This window comes from Humulus lupulus, chromosome 9 (genome assembly GCF_963169125.1).
Source record: "Humulus lupulus chromosome 9, drHumLupu1.1, whole genome shotgun sequence".
In the NCBI taxonomy this organism is placed as follows: Eukaryota; Viridiplantae; Streptophyta; class Magnoliopsida; order Rosales; family Cannabaceae; genus Humulus; species Humulus lupulus.
The window spans coordinates 185,183,344-185,197,749 of record NC_084801.1 but is presented as its reverse complement, the minus strand read 5'-3'; the positions used below and the strand labels follow the sequence as shown (position 1 = coordinate 185,197,749).

The 14,406-nt window shown below is 38.7% G+C and overlaps 2 protein-coding genes across 2 annotated transcripts; one reads left to right on the top strand and one right to left on the bottom strand.

Annotated features, from left to right (window-relative positions):
* Nucleotides 1-662: 662 nt before the first annotated feature.
* On the top strand, nt 663-3,559 carry LOC133800433 (uncharacterized). Its single transcript, XM_062238389.1, has 3 exons — nt 663-666; nt 812-880; nt 1,029-3,559. The coding sequence occupies exons 1-3, from the start codon at nt 663-665 to the stop codon at nt 3,557-3,559; spliced, it is 2,604 nt and encodes an 867-aa protein (XP_062094373.1).
* Nucleotides 3,560-11,042: 7,483 nt separating this feature from the next.
* LOC133802649 (signaling peptide TAXIMIN 1-like) lies at nt 11,043-11,886 on the bottom strand. The gene is made up of 2 exons (XM_062241001.1): nt 11,543-11,886; nt 11,043-11,290 (listed from the first exon to the last, which is right to left on the bottom strand). The coding sequence occupies exons 1-2, from the start codon at nt 11,659-11,661 to the stop codon at nt 11,167-11,169; spliced, it is 243 nt and encodes an 80-aa protein (XP_062096985.1). The 5' UTR covers nt 11,662-11,886; the 3' UTR covers nt 11,043-11,166.
* Nucleotides 11,887-14,406: the final 2,520 nt, after the last annotated feature.

Genomic DNA, 14,406 nt, shown 5'->3' with positions numbered 1-14,406 from the left:
AAAATGTCAAATATGCTCTGTTAGCCACATAAGACATAAAGTATCAAAAGTTCCACAACTCAATAACGAAATAGTTCAAAGGAATTTTTAATAACATGAACAATTCGGAGCACAATGAGACCGTGGTAATACTTAGGGGAGAAAAAAAATGATATTTATTCTATTATATAATCCGGGCTATCTATACCAAAAGAGAGTTATATATACTTTCCTCTTTCTTAAAAAAAGTACAAAGCTAAGTACAAGGAAACTTCCTCCCAAAATAAAATCACATTCCATTGAAAAAAAAAAAAAAATCAGAATTTTCCTTTTTTATTTTGTTTTTATTTAACTTATTCCATAAGGGAAATTTGACATTTTAGACTAAAATTAAACCCATGCTGTTTAATTAATCTATCTAATTATATATTTTGTAACTATTCTCTTAATTCTTTTCCATCCCAAAAATGCCCTTCTTCTTTTCCATCCCAAAAAAATCACCTTTCTCTCTCTCTCACTCTCTCTCTCTCTCTCTCTCTCTCGCTCTCTCTCTCTCAGACCCAAGAAAACCACCACGGCTTGCAGTCAGCCGGACCTCCACCCACCACGACCTCAGCCAGACTTCAGCCGGACCTCCCACACACTCAACCGACCTCCACATTCATTTTTCTCACCCAAAAGCAATGGGTAAGTGTTTTTTATACAAAATATTGTTGGCTTTTGTTATATTTAGTGTAAGTTGTATGGATCTGCACATTGTTGGTTGTATTTTGTCCATTTTGTGTTCTGAAATGAAAGTAGACTATATTCCGTTTTCTGCATTTTTTTCTAGGTTTCTCGTTTTTTTTGCGATTTTTGAACGATAAATTGCGATTTTGTGCGATTTATACCAAAGTCAGAGGTTAGGGATGAAACTATGCGATATTTGAACGATGCCATTGCGATTTTGTGCGATGTTATATGTGTGGCAAAAACTAAGTATTTTGGCGATTTTAGTGCGATTTTTGGGCGATTTATGGGCGACTTTAAATTTTTTTTGTTTGTGACAGATTCAACTGTATTTGTGGCTGTATTGTATGATGGTGTTTGGGTTATCGAGGGTTTCAACTGGGTATTCAATTCCCCAACAAGTAAGACGTTGATGTTTGACATTGACACTACTCTGGAAAAGTTGCGTGAAGTTTTGTATGAAGAGTTGGATGTGGATCCTTTGGTGTATGAACTGAAATTAGAAGTCTGTTACATGTACATGAAAGGCACCAAGTTTCCGCCGGAGGTTTTAGTGAAAGATAGTCAACTACGAGTGTTTTTTAGCATGAAGGCAAAGATGAGTGTGGACAACTTGCTGCCACTATTTGTGACTAAGGTGAAGAAGAATGTGAATTTGGAGCCTACTCCCCCATCTGTAACCCCTCGAAGTGTGGTAGGGACCTTTGTCCTAGAAACTGATCAGGGGGTTGGTTTGAATGAGCAACTACCTAATAATATAGATGACCACAGAGCCGATATCGCATTTGATCATTTAGATGAGTTCGATGGCCCCTATTACAACGATGATCCTGTGGTAGATTTGGATGAGGATGATGATGTGGAGCTGGAAGTTGATGGAGCTGTACAGGTACCTCCCTTGAGGTTGGAACTAACTCCAAGCAACCAAGCAGAGCAACAAAGAAGACCCCCCCGTAGTGAGAATCACCAAACACCAGGAACTAGTAGCAGTCGGCCAGGTCCTTCCATTAGTACTCCTGCTTCTGAATTTGAAGTTTGTACCAAATTCAAACCTCTTATGTGGACTAGGGAAGACATAGAGGAAAATCATGTCTATACGACATCTCTTAGTGGTACGCCTTCAGGGGAGATACATCTTGGCAAGTTGTACACAAACAAGGAAGAGTTTAAGAATGTAGTGGGAAGGTATGCACTGAAAAAGAATTTTGAGTGGATGGTGAGGAAGTCTGGCACTGATGTGTTGTACGTTACTTGCAAGGATCAAAATTGTAAATGGAGATTAAGGGGGAGGAAGAAGGCACGTTGTGACATGTTCGAGGTTACTGTGTTCCACAACGAACACACATGTAACTTGGAATCTAGAAATTCTGATCACCGTCAAGTAGCACCGTGGGTTATTGGCCACATTATTAAGGAAAAGTACACATCAGATGGAACTAAGTACATGGCAAAAGACATACAGAGGGATATGTTTAAGGATTATGGCATCAAGATTAGTTATGAGAAGGCTTGGAGGTGCAGAGAGAAGGCACTTACGTATGTGAGGGGTACGCCAGCAGAATCTTATACAAAGTTATATGGTTACTTGTACATGCTGGAACAGAAGAATCCAGGTACTATTACTGACATTGTGAGAGAGGACGACCGATTCAAGTACTGTTTTTGGTCACTGGATGCTTGTAGGAGGGGATTTAAGTTTTGTCGTCCTGTGATTAGTATTGACGGAACATTCTTGAAGACAAAGTATGGGGGCACAATGTTACTTGCTGTTGCGTACGATGCAAACAACCAATTGTTTCCGATGGCCTTTGCAATTGTCGACAGCGAGAACCACGACTCTTGGAAGTATTTCTTGCAGAAGTTAAGGGAAGCCATTGGGGAGGTTGAAAACCTTGTGTTCGTATTGGATAGGCATCAGAGCATTGAACATGCTGTCGAGGTCGTTTTCCCCGAAGCATGCCATTGTTATTGCTTTAAACATATTACTATGAATGTCACGTTCAAGTTCAAGACTGATGTATGTAACACGCAAATATGGCTGGCAGCCTACGCATGGTCGAAGACTGAATGTGATAGACATTTTGAGGTGCTCAAACGGATGGATCCTCCCATTGCTACATACGTCGAGCAAATAGGGCTTGAAAAGTGGGCTCGTCCTTATTGTCCAAGCGATCGGTACAACATAATGACAAGCAACGCCGCTGAAAGCTTCAACAACGTGACAGAAGAATTAAGGAAATATCCAATAACTACTTTGGTTGAATTCACTAGGTTCACACTGCAAAATTGGTTTGCTGATCGTCTCGAAAATGCAAGTAAGTGCACTACCCCTTTGGCAACTACTTTTGAGAAGGATTTAAATGCACAACATGAAGATGGTAGGTTCAGGACTGTCTATCATAATGGTGCACAATTATTTAACGTTGGTACGGGTCCTGAAGGTCAGAGAGGTGGTGATGTGGACTTAGTCGAAAGAACATGCACATGCGGAATGTTCCAATTGCTAAAAATCCCTTGTCCTCATGCATGTGCCGCAGCAATTAGTCAGAATGCTAGCCTGTACGCACTTAGCTCCCCGTACTACACAAAAGACACGTGGAAGAAGACCTACGATGCAACAATTAATGTTGTCGGCGAGGAGGATGATTGGGCACTACCGGAACACATCAAGAACATGAGAGTCTGGGTACCAGTGGATAAAAAACCGGTGGGTCGGCCTAGGAAGAGCAGTGTGGGTAGAAGACCGACGAAGCGTCGCCCGTCTAATGGTCAAGTGGTTGTGGTACCTCGCCATTGTACTAACTGTGGTGGTTCGAGGCACAACAGAGCTACATGCAAAGCTCGAGTTTGAAGCTTTTCTCTATTAGTGTACTTATCTATATTAGTTGTAATGCAATTATTTTTGGACTGGATTTTTGTGTTGTATTCTTGGTTGCTGTTACAGTTTTTTAATCTTTTTTTTATACAGAATGTGTGAACCATGTAGAATTTTTAACAGGGTCAAAGTAGATTTTTTTTCCAATTTTGCGATATCTGGCGATGTTTTTGCGATTAGCATTGCGATTTTGTGCGATATATTTTGCTATGGAGATTAATTATGCGATTTGTATGCGATTTTTGTGCGATAAATGCGATTTCCGACGATGTAAATGTGCGACAATGTGCGATTTTCAAAGCGAAATTAGCGATTAAAGACGATTTCTAACATATTTTACTAATCTGACAAAATATAATAGTGTCGTAAATATAATAGTGTCGTAAATATTATACATTCTGGTAAAATAAGTCAACACACCACCTATGTCTAAAGGTGAACATGTTATCATCGTTAACTTTCTCAAACGACCGATCCAACATTCGGTGCTCCACGTATTCAATGGCATATATTCCACAATCGCCACTGCAAATAAAAAGATATTGGTAATTATTAGTAACAATTTAGTAAAGTAATTCATAATGGAGTACAAAATAAAATAAATACAAAAAGAGACATTTACCTGCTTTCCGCTTGCGGTACAACTTTCGGAGTAGCTCGTTTATAATGCATTTGTGGGAGCTGGCTCAGATCACCTGTTTCAACCGGAAATACATAACTGTTGGTCTTAAAATAACCAGAAGCCCGCAATAAGGATGCAAATATCTCGGTATAAGGCTTCAAATATGACTTCATATTGTCTTCAGTCGTGGCGCCGATATCACAGTCATATACAACAATCTGCCAATTCTCAATATCTACCTCAACAACCACCCAATGCTTCTCAGCAGGAAGGTTCAATGTGAAGTAGATGTACTCCTGGTTCTCCCAACAAGGCAAGTGCCGATGCTCCATCCCCCTCACATAATCAATGACTGACTCATCCCAGATAAATGTGCTTCTGTCACCATCATGACAATTCCAGTACATTGAAAATATTTGTGGAGCAGATGTGTCCAGAACCACACAATTCGTAGTGTACACCTCAGGGAAGAGCTCCCTCCTTCTTCTCAACAAGTGGAATATGGCATCAATTTGCTGCATTTGAAATAAAAATGGTTAGAATCGAATCGCACAAAAGTCGCACAAATGTCGCAAACAAGTCGCATAAAACATAATTTCTGTAATTAAATCGCTTTATGTCGCACAGACATCGCCAAACATCGCGCATATCCCAATGTACCATTTTCGCGATTTAATTACGATTTAAACAAACAGTCAACTTATACATCGCTAAATATCACAAATAACAGTTAAATTAAACAGTTAAGAAACAAGTACTTACAGAATCGTCGATCCATTCGTGCTCCACCATCAACTTCATGAACCAACTCCGATCGGCAATGTCAGTGTGCACTTCTCTAGGACGGCGGTTGTCCCTCGAGTAAGTAATCCACCTTTTGAAAAATTTGTACAGTCGTGGGTCTGCTGGCCTTAAAGTATCAACCTCAACAAGACCAGTTCGTTGTTTCTTCTTCCCCGCTGTGTAGTCCTTCAAATACACTGGCTTCCGTTTTGCCCTCCTCACAAATTCCACTCCAGCTGGTGGCCCATCCAACTGTTGCACATCCTGAGACTGCATATCTCCGATGGCCATAATAATGGCATCCGTTGGAGTAGAAGGAACCTCATCTACGTTGGGTTCCCAATCTTCAGGGTACACGTCGTCTTCAGAACCAGAATTATACTGACAACATTCATCCTCTGCTGGCTGCTTCTGTAACAAACTTATCACGGTCGCAAGTTGATCCATGATAAGCTTCTTCATCTCCGCCAGTCTACTCTCAAATGTAGTCTTCATCTCATTCTGTGCAGCCAGAATTGCTATTTGTTGGGCTTCGACCTTCTCCAATCTCTTCGCCAACCCAAGGTAGTCGGCGTCATTGGCTGCAGGAGTTGAGGTTGGAGGCACAGTGCCTGATGTGGACGGCTCTGTTTGTTCTTTCGGTGGTGATGGTGGAATGATTTTTGCAGTTTGAACATATTCCGCCACCCGTTTTGCTTGGGTCTCGAATTGAGTGGAATCTTGTGTTCCAACTTCTGTTTCTTCCATCTCATCTGAGCCCATATCCACCGTGGGGACTTCACCCTCACAATTGGAGTTCCAGTATTCAACCTCCCAATTCCGAGGGTGCAAGATCTGAAGAACAACCATCTGCATAACCAAAAAATAAGAAAACAATCAATATCGCAGAAACTCGAAGAAACATCGCATAATGTCGCAAAATTATATTATGTCGCTAATATTTTAAAAGAAATCAAATATAAATCACAAAATAAAAAATCGCATAATGTCGCAAATATGTCACAAAACAGATAATGTAAATCGCAAAAATAAAACTGTTGTCGCACAAATGTCGCGTAAAACTCGCACATATATCGCAAATAATACTGAAGGCAAAATATATTAGAACAACAAGGAGAAATAGAGAAAGATTCACATACCCTTTTCTCAAACAGCAGTGCCACATTAGTTTGCTTCACATCGTGTTTCGTAACAGTAACGGGGGTGCTCCAGTTCAACATTCTAGGGAATCTGCTCCCTTTGCACTGCCCATACTTCTTCCCCACATCTTGCATGATCTCAAACGCCCAATATTGCAGGGCCGGTGCATATCTGTACACATTGTACTTCGCTTCTAGTTGAGTAACTTTTTTCTCCTTCTTGGATTTCTTCTTCTTCTTATCTTTCTTGCTCGACAACTTATCCAGGTAGTTTTGCCGTAGCTGCTGCATATTTTTAGCTGTGGAAGACAACAGCTTCTGATAAGAAAGGAGGCCCCAAGGATACTCGAAGAAGTTATCTACATTTTCAACTAACTTCAGCATATCAGTCCAAATATACACACCCTCGGACCGTGACAACAGAACGCCTTCAACAAAAGCACATAAACTGTAATGCCCCGGATTCCCTATTATGTTTTATGGCTGGATTAGTAGGCCGGGAGGGCCATAACTGTTTAATTATGTCATTAAAAGTGTTTATGCATGTTTATGAGAATTATATTATAATATGAGGTTAAAATGCATGCATGTGAGTCCACTTTTGTTTACAGGGGTATTCTGGTAATTTGGCCCGTTGAGGGTATATTTGAATATTTGTTTGTATGATAACGATATATTGTGAGACCACATTATAATGTGGGTTGGTTCGGGTATTCCGACATGAGACGATCGTTAAACGTGATTATCGGTTTGGTCATAACAGGTTGGAGCTCGGGGCTCGGGGTGAGTCTCGGGGTGATATTAAGGGTTATAGCGTTACCGGGGATTTTAGGGTAACGGGTTATGAAATATTGGTGTTTGAGGATATTGAGATTAGCGGGAATTGGGAAGCGTTAATTATAATTAACGGGTTTAGCGGAATGTACCAATTTTGCCCTTGGGGTGGCTTTGGGGACTTAAGATGACATAAGGGGTATTTTGGTCTTTTTGGAAGGATATATGTGACTAAGTAACTTAGAAGGTTGTAGATTAAAAACAGAGTAAAACAGGGGTTAGTTCTTCTCTTCCCGTACCTTCTCATAGCCTCATCTTCTCCATTGCCTTCTTTGAGAGTTTTGAGTTCTTGGTGGAGGTTCAAGCTAGGGGAACTTAGGGCTGGGTTGGAGACTTGGTTCTGCTTGTGTGGGAAGTTCAAAACAGGTTCCAAGGTAAGCTTTGACCATTGAATTTAAGCTAAGCTCTGTTTTTGTTTTAGCTTTTGAATCATGAGTTTTGATGTGGAAAGTGTGAATCAAAGAGGGTTTTAATGTTAGTTTGATTGGGGTTTGGTGTGAGTAGGCTAAGGGTGTTGTTTGGGGGTTCAATTATATGTTTGGAAGAGGTTTTAAGATGGTTTGGGGGACTGGTTTGAGAGGAAAAACGCACAGGGAGAAAACTGGTTCGTGTGGCCGACTTAGCCTTTCTGGGCTGAGCACCGCGGCGCAGCAGGGGAGCGCCGCGGCCCTTGGCGCCTGGCAGATGGGGAGATTCTCTGTCAGGGGGGCGCGCCGCGGCGCAGCAAAGGGGGCCGCGGCCCTTAGAGCCAATTTTGCTAAAATGAGGTTTTTAGCTTAGGGATTCAAACCATAGGCCTCGGGGTTGGACCTAGTACCCGGTTGGGTAGTATTTGAGGTCTCGGGGGCCTGGGATTTGGTTTGGGAACCCTCAGTTATCATTTTTATTGATGGATTCTATAATTTGGTTATGACCAGGTGACCGTCGAGGAATTTTAAGGTTGGTCGTTCTCAGGGGTCGTTCATATAATTATTCTCACTCGAACTAGAGGTAAGAAAACTGCACCCTGTGTATATGTGACATGCATGGCTGTTATTGATGCATGTTGGTTGATTATTGAGTATGACATGCATGGCTATTATGATGCATGTTGGTTGATTATTAAGCGTGGCATGCATGGCTGGTATTGATGCACGTTGATTGCAGGATATATTGCATATGATGCATGAGAAACATGTGATTAGGACATGCTTTGTATACCGGGTATGATATTGTTCAGAGCTTTAACCTCTGTGTTTATGCATAGTCCTAATGGTACTAATACCTGTTAAGTAAGCATGCTGAATACCTTGTTTATGGATAATAGACATGTGATATATGTTTGATGGCATGGCTTACCTGTGTATGGCGCTGACTTATTAGTCATAATCGACAATGGTGTCAGACCCGTCTGTGAAGCTGTGACTTATTAGTTAAGTTCACCACGGGCTGAGCACTGGTCGTGTTTCACCTACCCAAGGGTCAGAAGTGGCAGTGCGTTGTGAACGCCGGGCCAAATAAAGATTGGATCCAATCAAGGTCGGCATTGAATGACTCATATGGGGTATTAATGCTGGACCGACCAGAAGGTCAATGAGAACTATAAGCGCTTGCTTGGTCTACGACCAAATGACTATAGCCAAGGCATATGACCCCGGTGACCGTTTGTCACATGGCTAAGGGACGTTGTCCATAGTTTCGACTCTAGAGTCGTGAGGAGGGTTATGTTGGTGACTAATCACCGTGCACTTGTCCTAATCAAACTTATGAAAGGATCACTTATCAGTTAAGCCCTGGTGACCCTATCGTCACATGGCTAGAAGGAGCGATGCTCATTATTGTGACTTTTGGCTATTGTCACCTATTTGCTTGGACTGATAGTCCTGAATGGTTACTATGGTTAATGTTGATATTACATCATGTTATTCTGTGTTTTCTTGCTGGGCTTCGGCTCACGGGTGCTACGTGGTGCAGGTAAAGGCAAGAGGAAGTTGGACCATCCTTGAGTTGGAGAGCTTAGGTGATGACGTGTACATATGCAGCTGCTCGTCCGCCACGGCCGAGGTTTAAAGTGGAACTAGGGTTGAACCCTGTTTTGCCGCTTAGTACGGCCTGTTGTAAATATTTTCTGTAATAAACTCTGAAATTATATTTTCGGGATCCCAATGTATATATATTAAACGTTCTAGTGAAACGTTACATCTTAACCAAAGTTTTTAATCCCTAAACCGCTAATCATACTTAGTTCACGATTTTGGCCAAATGACTCGATTAGCGAGTTTAACACTGTTTACAAGGCACACCGTAACGGTCCCTGGAGTTTGGGGCGTTACATAACCCAGCTTGTAAACATCATCTTCAACATCACACGCCTCAAAAGCTAGCCAAAGGGTTTTGAAGGCCACCCTTTTCGCATTGTTGAAATAGTCCCGCAGTATCCGATCAGAATCACATTGTGTATTCAATTCTGCTGTCGAGGGGCCACCGCTCATTTTTAGGCCTGTGATCAAACCGAACTCAGACCTCCCAAATCTGGTTTCTGTTTTACCCACGTAAAACCACACTTCATCGTTTTTAACTTCACTGACTTTCTTTTTCCTCAATAACAGTTGATGCACAATCACCCCAGAGAATTGAAGAACACTGGCATTCCAAAAAGATCCGAAGGGACTTTCCTTCACCTTATCAGTCAACTTAAAGGCTTCGAACTTATCCTTTATAGCAGTGAAGTACCCGCTCCCTCTGTAGCTGATACGCCCTGGAAAATGTTCGGACAATGGGAGAACGAGCTCTGGAGCCATCTGCATTTTTAAAAACAGGATTTATAATCGCACAAATGTCGCAAAAGAACTCGCAAAACCTCGCAAAACTACAATTATAAAAAATGTACAAGGTTTTTAAATTAAAATCGCAAACCTATCCAATATAATCGCACAAACATCGAACAAATATCGCTAAAACAACACAAATGCCATAAACTATCATTATTTTCCCTACATAATCGGACAATATCGCCCAAATGTCGTTCAAAAATCGCAAATCAGACACAAACAACGCCAAGCAACCATACTGCCTTGATAAGTCGCACAAAATCGCACAAACATCGCTTAATATCGCAAATTTATAAGAAACCAAAGAAAAAGCAGTCTCGATACCCAGATTCTTCCCCAAACACAAAATAGTAGAAATCTGAACATTAATCACAGAATGCAGTTCAAAAACAACAAACTAACCTCAAATACACCAATTTCGTTCGAATTCAAAAGAGAAATTAAAAGAAAAATATAAAAAACAAACCTTGATTCCCGTGGGCGTGTGGGTTCGTGTGGGTCGGTGATCGGAGACTACGTTCTCGGAGGTCCGGCGTGGGTAGTGTTCGTGCGGGTCACTGGGTTCGGTGTGGGCGTGTGGGTCGCTGGTTCGGTGTGTGGTGTTGCGAGGTGGTTGGGTTCGTGTGGGTTCGTCGCTGGGTCGCTGGTTCGGTGTGGGTTGCTGGTTCGGTGTGGGTTCGCTGGTTCGGGGTGGCTGGGTTCCATGCACGACGAGTCGTGGTCTGTAGAAAGATGGCGAGAATGAGAGAATGGGAGAGAGAAGGGAGTTAGAGAAAAGGGAGGGAAGTTGAAAAGTCTAGGGGTATTTTGGGGAAGAAATTGAAAGAATGGGATAATTTTTCTATCTTCATTTTTTGAGTTTAATTTTTTAGCATATTATGTCAAATTTCCCTTCCATAATAAGATGAAATTCTTTTATAATAATAATAATAATATGGCCCATTGACCCTATCTACCAAACTACTACTATTGCGGGTTGTTCAAGGCATCTGTGTGTGTGGTTCTTGCTAGTGTTTTGCTGTTTTATCTTTTAGCCGTGAGGCTTGTTCAATGCATGTATGTCTCCTCTAGTTGTGTGTGAAAAGTCATATATATATTATCAATAAATTGAATCATTTTTAAAATTTATTATAATTATTAACAAATTTTCACAACTAAAAAACACAGTAAAAAATGGCAATATTCCTGTGGTTGGGAAGGGATCTCTCGTGAGTTGAATCAAACAGCCTTGAAATTGATAATCGAAACAACCTAACACATTAACACAAAAATAAAAAGGAAAAACAACACAAATGGAATTTAATTAATTAATTGATGAATAAACATAATAACACTATCAGATGTAAATATAAAACACATATATATAGTACGATCTCTCTATAACCCTAATAAAAATTAACATGGAATCTTAGATGTAAACCACTTCATGATCGAAAACGGTGCCTTGATCAACCCTAATGCAAACTCCACTAAGATAGTCACACACAAGCAGCACGGACATATGCAAGTTAGGGCCAATCTGCAACAATATCATAGTACAAAAATACCAATCAATTTCACATAATTTCATAATAGATATATAACACTGTCTCTCTCCAAATGAAACAACACCAGTGTCGGAGCAGCACTACATCTGAACCTCTCTGACACTGGTATCGTTTCATACCGGTGTCGATTCATAGATGAAACGACACCGGTGTTGATGCAGCACTATATCTGGAACCTATATATATAATCCAAATGTTAGAAAAATGGCAAATATATTACGTACCCGACGATCCAGATGACAACGCCGATAACAGAGAGGATGAGAGACACGAAGGCAAAGGGCAGGCCCAGAAGAAAGCCAAGAGGCCTGCATTCGCAATCATCACCACAACAGCAGCTCATAGTTTTCTGGTTATGTTTTTTCTTCTTCTTTGTGTTCTAACCTTTCTTGTTTATGATGATGACGATGATGATTAGGTGAGCCCAAATGATCAACACGAAATATATATAATATATATATATTTGTATATTATTATATTATATATGGATCAAATAATGAAATTATTCTTCAACAACAATGTGCAATAATGTTGACGAAAGATACAAAACAATAATAGAGAAAAGAAAGTAATAATAAAGACAAAGAAGACAAATAGAAGCGTGTATTAATATTCAGCTGCCGCTTGTAAACGCCGGGTCAGCTTATACTGAGGGAAAACCAACACGACATCTCTCTTTTCAATGAATGACTATACTCAACTGCCACTGCAGCTAGGGCCGGCCTTGGAGCATGGAGGCTAAGAAAATTTTTAGTATTTTTATAAGGATTATAAAAATATTAGTATTTTTGTAAATGTTTGGAGTTTTCTTATATAGAAAAAAAATGATATTTTTCAAAATATTGGTTCTTCCCACGTGGAAACCCTAAGCATAGGCCTAGTTTGATTATGTCTAGGTCCGGTCCTGACTGCCGCAACCAACTTTGGTTTTGGCGTTTTGGTAGTTCTCATCTCTTGATTCGATAATTTATGTGACGTTTGTTTGAGATATAAAAAATGAGGAATAGTAAAGGAAATCAAATCATTAATAGGGGAGGTAATTATTTGGTATTTTGTATTTTTGTAAAGTATTATTTTGGTATTTTATATTTATAATAATGTTTATTTTGTACTTTTTATTTTGAAATCGTACATATTTGATATCTTGTATTTTGAAATCATACAAATTTAGTACCCTAAACTCAAATTTATTTAATAAAATTTTACCAATTTAATCATCATGCTTTCAATTATATGAGTTCCAAATTCAAATTTAATTATTTAATTACATATAATTTATGACAGTTTTGTCGTATTGATAAAATTTTATTCATCAAATATGAGTCTAGGGTACCAAATATGTGTAATTTTAAAATACAGGGTAGAATACAAGCATTATTAAAAAAAAAAGTACCAAAATGATACTTTGTAAAAATACAAAGTACCAAATAAGTAAATTCTCATATTAATATGATTTTTTAAAATTTTGTATTAGAATTGTCTTTTATTTTATTTTTAAATAGAAAAGCAATTCTATCAAAATAATAGAAAATAAGACAAAACAAAAGAATAAAATAAAAATTGATTCATTTTCGTTTTATTCTATTCCACCTCGTTATCTTAACCAACCTTAGTGAAAGCCTTTACCATTACATATTTGGTCAATTTAAGGTTGAGTTGTAGTACCATGAAATATGGGAGATTTTGTGTCCTTTACCACACAACTTCCTAATATCTAGAATTGGAGGGTCAATGTGTTCAATGTTTATCGCTTCTACTAAGATGAGATGGCCTAATTGATCCTCAACAACAAAAATGGCTCACCAATCATAATACTATATAGGCCACCTCATGGGTTGACCTTGATCAATCTGACAAGCTTAAGGGGTCAAAGACTTTGGTCAGGATATTGATATGCAGTTCAATATTTGATAGTGAAGGTTTTAAGAATATTGAATAAAATAAATTCAAAACTAAAAATATGGGAAATTTGGACTTTTCTAAACATATGAGAATGCAATAATGTTGTTTGTAGGGAAAACCTTCCCTAGGCAGCACTATCTGATTTATATTAGTATTAGCTACGTAATAATATTATTTTATATAATATTAATATAATAAATAGTAAGTAAAAGTTATATAATATTAATATTATTTATATATATTTTTTAACATATAAAGTTATAATTTTATTCTTTTATATACTTATTAGAATATTTCTCAATGATTACTACTTATGGATGGTTATCACAGATTACTAAATAAACTTTTGATGAAGAATAATTATAATGATGATAAAAATAAATAAACAAAATATATAAAATCAATAATTTCAAATTTTTTAGATAAATTAGGCAATAAACATTAGTTGGAAAAATAATGGTCACATTAATTATTCTCAATAATTCCAAAATAATTTTTTTCTCATAGAACAGATAAAATGAATTAATGAATCAAGAATAAAAAAAGAATAAAGAACGAATATTAAATAAGATTTTTTATTCTTTATTTAATAAATATGTGATGATCATGTCATTAGGTTGTTATTCTAAAAGATTAAAAAAGTCAAAATTTATTTTTAGAAATATTAATTAACAATTATAAATATAGATCATTGATCTTAATCCAATAGTTAATATTAAGTAATCATTTATAGGTAGTAACTATTAAGAGTGCTCACATATTTATTAATATTGCAGAAAATTGATAATATAGCAACATGTGACAAGGCAGATGATGAGTCTGCCACTATACCAAAATACATTTTTTATGTTAGTCAAACGCGTCAGTCAACGTAGTTGACTGACGTCGTTGACCGAGAATCAACATTTGTGGCATTTGAGCACTGCCACAAATGCAGGGGCATTTGCGTTAGTGATAACACTGACGCTGTTAATTGGCGAAGTTTGCGTCAGTGGCCAACTGACGCCGTTAACGAACGTCGTTGACCGAGAATCAGCATTTGTGGCATTTGAGCACTGCCACAAATGCAGGGGCATTTGCGTCAGTGATAACACTAGCGCTGTTAATTGGCGAAGTTTGCGTCAGTGGCCAACTGACGCCGTTAACGGACCGTTTGCAACGGTGGGCAACCGACGTCTCCCAACAA